This window comes from Carassius auratus, chromosome 31, assembly GCF_003368295.1.
Source record: "Carassius auratus strain Wakin chromosome 31, ASM336829v1, whole genome shotgun sequence".
Classification (NCBI taxonomy): Eukaryota; Metazoa; Chordata; class Actinopteri; order Cypriniformes; family Cyprinidae; genus Carassius; species Carassius auratus.
Window position 1 is genome coordinate 736,341 of NC_039273.1, and position 3,303 is coordinate 739,643.

The 3,303-nt window shown below is 33.7% G+C and overlaps 1 protein-coding gene across 1 annotated transcript; it reads left to right on the top strand.

The window, feature by feature from the left end:
• Positions 1 to 918, top strand: LOC113051075 (odorant receptor 131-2-like). Its single transcript, XM_026214687.1, has one exon. It carries the CDS (start codon positions 1 to 3, stop codon positions 916 to 918), a length of 918 nt encoding a protein of 305 aa, XP_026070472.1.
• The last annotated feature ends 2,385 nt before the right edge of the window (positions 919 to 3,303 follow it).

Below are 3,303 nucleotides of genomic sequence, written 5' to 3' on the forward strand. Positions count from 1 at the left end.
ATGAACTCGACGACCTGGATTGTGGATAGTTATGAAGAAGCTCTTGCTAAAAACATTGTTATCGTTTCTCTTGGTCTTATCATTAACTTCATTAACGGAATGCTAGTGGTGACTTTCTTCTCCAATCCGATGTTTTCAAGAGACTCCAGATACATTTTATACATTCACCTGGTAATCACTGACATGCTCATGATATTCATATCAGTGACTTTATATGTGTTGACGTATGCTTCACCACTTGTGAATGTATCATTGTGCTCTGTATTTATTTTTCTGGGTACAACCACTTTTATGATCACTCCATTGAATCTGGCTGGTATGGCAATAGAGCGTTTCATTGCTATCTGTAAACCACTGCATCACTCTCAGATTTGCACACCACAAAGGACCTACATCTTTATATGTTTGCTATGGGTCATAGGGGCTGTACGTTTTATAGCAGATGTCATTATTTCACTTTTAACCCAACCCGTATCTTTCTTCAGATCATTTATACCTTGCTACCCAAATTATTTGTTCCCTTCCAAGAGCAATCAGGACAATACCACCGCTTCACAAGTCATCTGTATGTCATTTGTGTGGATAATTCTCATTTATACTTATTGCAGAGTCCTGTTCACTGCCAGAAAGGCTGTTTCAAAGGGTTCAGCAAATAAGGCTCGGATTACGATACTGTTGCATGGTGTCCAGTTACTTCTTTGTATGCTTTCCTATATCACTCCTTTTATGTTTATAATTAGTACTCCTTTTTTCCGTCTTCACCAAACTAAGATCACTTTCTGTATTTATCTGTTAACTAATATTTTGCCAAGATTACTAAGTCCTTTGATATATGGGATCCGAGACCAGAAGTTTGTTAAACAACTAAAGGAATACTTTACCTGTAACTTTGTTATTGTAAAGATAATGCCATCGTAATTGTGCATTTTATTTGACTAAGAATTATTTAGAAATAATTTTGATTTATTTGAGTTTGTTTCATTATGGCATTCGTCTTGTTTGAGATTTGAGAACATAAATGAGAGCAGAATCTCTCCTGTGTATGAATGTCACTGAATTAGATCAATATTCTAATTATTCAACTATTCAATATTCTACAAAATGTCAAACCATGTGGCAAATTCAGTAAAAAAAAAAAAAAAAAAAAAAAAACTAAAACAAAGGATAACCAGGACTATCTTTACTTTTATAAGCATTTTTTTTCAGCAGGTGTTTTATTAATTTTTAGTTGATATATGAAATCTGTTCACCTCAAGTTCACAAAGGAGTTGTTAATCACATTAACGATGGGAAGAAAGCACACATTTAGTCTATATTCGGAACAGTCTTCATTGCTTTCTCTGTTAAAATTATAGCCAAACGAACAGTCTGTGAAAACCGCATGATGATAGAACTGTATTATTATTTTTTAATCAAATAAATCACACTGTAAATGCTTATACTTTGTGGTTTAGTTTAAAGTTCTTTTTAAAAACAAAGATTACTTGCATTATTTTGTCACTTAATCAGTTCATTAATATATTTATGTTTGAGGTTTATTATTAATATTTAACTTGAGAAAAGAAAAATAAACTTGCTCCATAAGGCCCACAAGTTATGCATACTCTTTTGTTTTTTTATTATTTTGTCATATTAGAATATGAATTAATTTAAAGCATAAAGAAAGAAGGTGCTGTTTTGAAATATTATTAATTACACAATATATGCATGCATGAATCAAATGGATATCAGACAAGTAAAATATGCACCAATATGTAACTTTTTTTTTTTTTTACTTTATTTGCTGAGCAAGTTTAAAGTCACTAAGGCTCCAGTGAGACTTCTACAGTGACAAGCTTATTAGGCCTATTTAAATGTATTCATAAACATATATTTATTCAGTTATTTCCGTGTGTTTGCAGCGCCACCTTGTGGTTTTTCTGTATAGTTTAGCTCGTGCACACCTACAGTGTGTTGAGCTCACATGAGGAATCTCAGCGTCCGGTGACAGAAGCTTTCGAAGATACAACAACAAATACATATTTGGCTTTTTAATCACGTATCATGGCCGAATGTGTGCGAGAGGCCGAAGATTACACAATAACAGAAACCTTTCTGTTCTGACCGAGGAAACGCAAGCTAAATCCGCTGAAAGGCAAATGCTACTGAAAATTGCCTACCCTGATTTTTTTTTTTTCTTTTTTTTTTTTTCTTTTATCAATGATAGCTCATTACAGATCATTATAAAGTTGTCATATTGATAAATTCGTCATTGGTCACTTGTTGTCTAATGTACAGTATCCTTGAAACCTCTCAGTTCCTGTATTGTTTACACTCAAACAGGTGTATTTAAAAGACCCACCACTGCAAAACAGGACACTGGTGCTAACAAGAAGGACATGCACATAGTAATAGTAAAGTATTTTTTCAAAATGTAGAATTTAAGAATCTGAGGTACTGCTTTGTAAAGGACACCACTGCTAATGATTTGTCATTCTTACAGAAAAATGGCTGATATTGACGAGGGGATATATTCTCGACATCTGTAAGTTTACTGTAAAATATTCCTATTAACTTTCCTGAGTCTATCTGCATCTTGGTTAACCTCTACCTTTTTTGCTCATTCTATCTCTGATGTATTTGTATATTTCATTGCTAGCAGTCCCTGCTGCAAAAGAGTGTAAAGTACCTGAATGATCATATTTTATGTTTTAGTAATCATTTTTACTTTATTTACATTAAGTTAATAACAGGAATTATATTAAGAATGAGAAAGAAGCGCTTCATACTCCATTATAATTGTGGAATTAGACTTTATGGATCCTTGATCTGTGCATTTCATCGTCAGATTCCTCAGCACATTTTACACACCTATAATAGTTCAATATTTCATCTCTGTGTTTTTGCCGCCCTATAGGCTGATGCTGAAGTGCTGGTTACTATTACTAAAGAGCTTTGCAGTCATGCGCGTAATTTGCAGGGGGGTTACGGGGGTCATGACCCCCCCAAAAATCAGATCCAACTAATATAACCCCCTTAATATCATAACATCATTCAGATTAAAATAATATGAAATATTCAGAATGAATACTTTTGTTCGTTTTCTTTATTAATTTCAAGATAGTATCATATTTTAAATAATCTGTAGTGTAAATTAGCATGTTACCTTTTACACAAGAAAATTATTCATATGCCGCGAGTTTAACCCCCCCAATGGTAGACCCAAAGTTACGCCCCTTGTTTGCAGGGATGCAGAGTTTGATGAACTTGATGAAGACACTGTAAAGCAGTTATTTCTGGTTGCCAGCAGTAACCTGGCGCCTG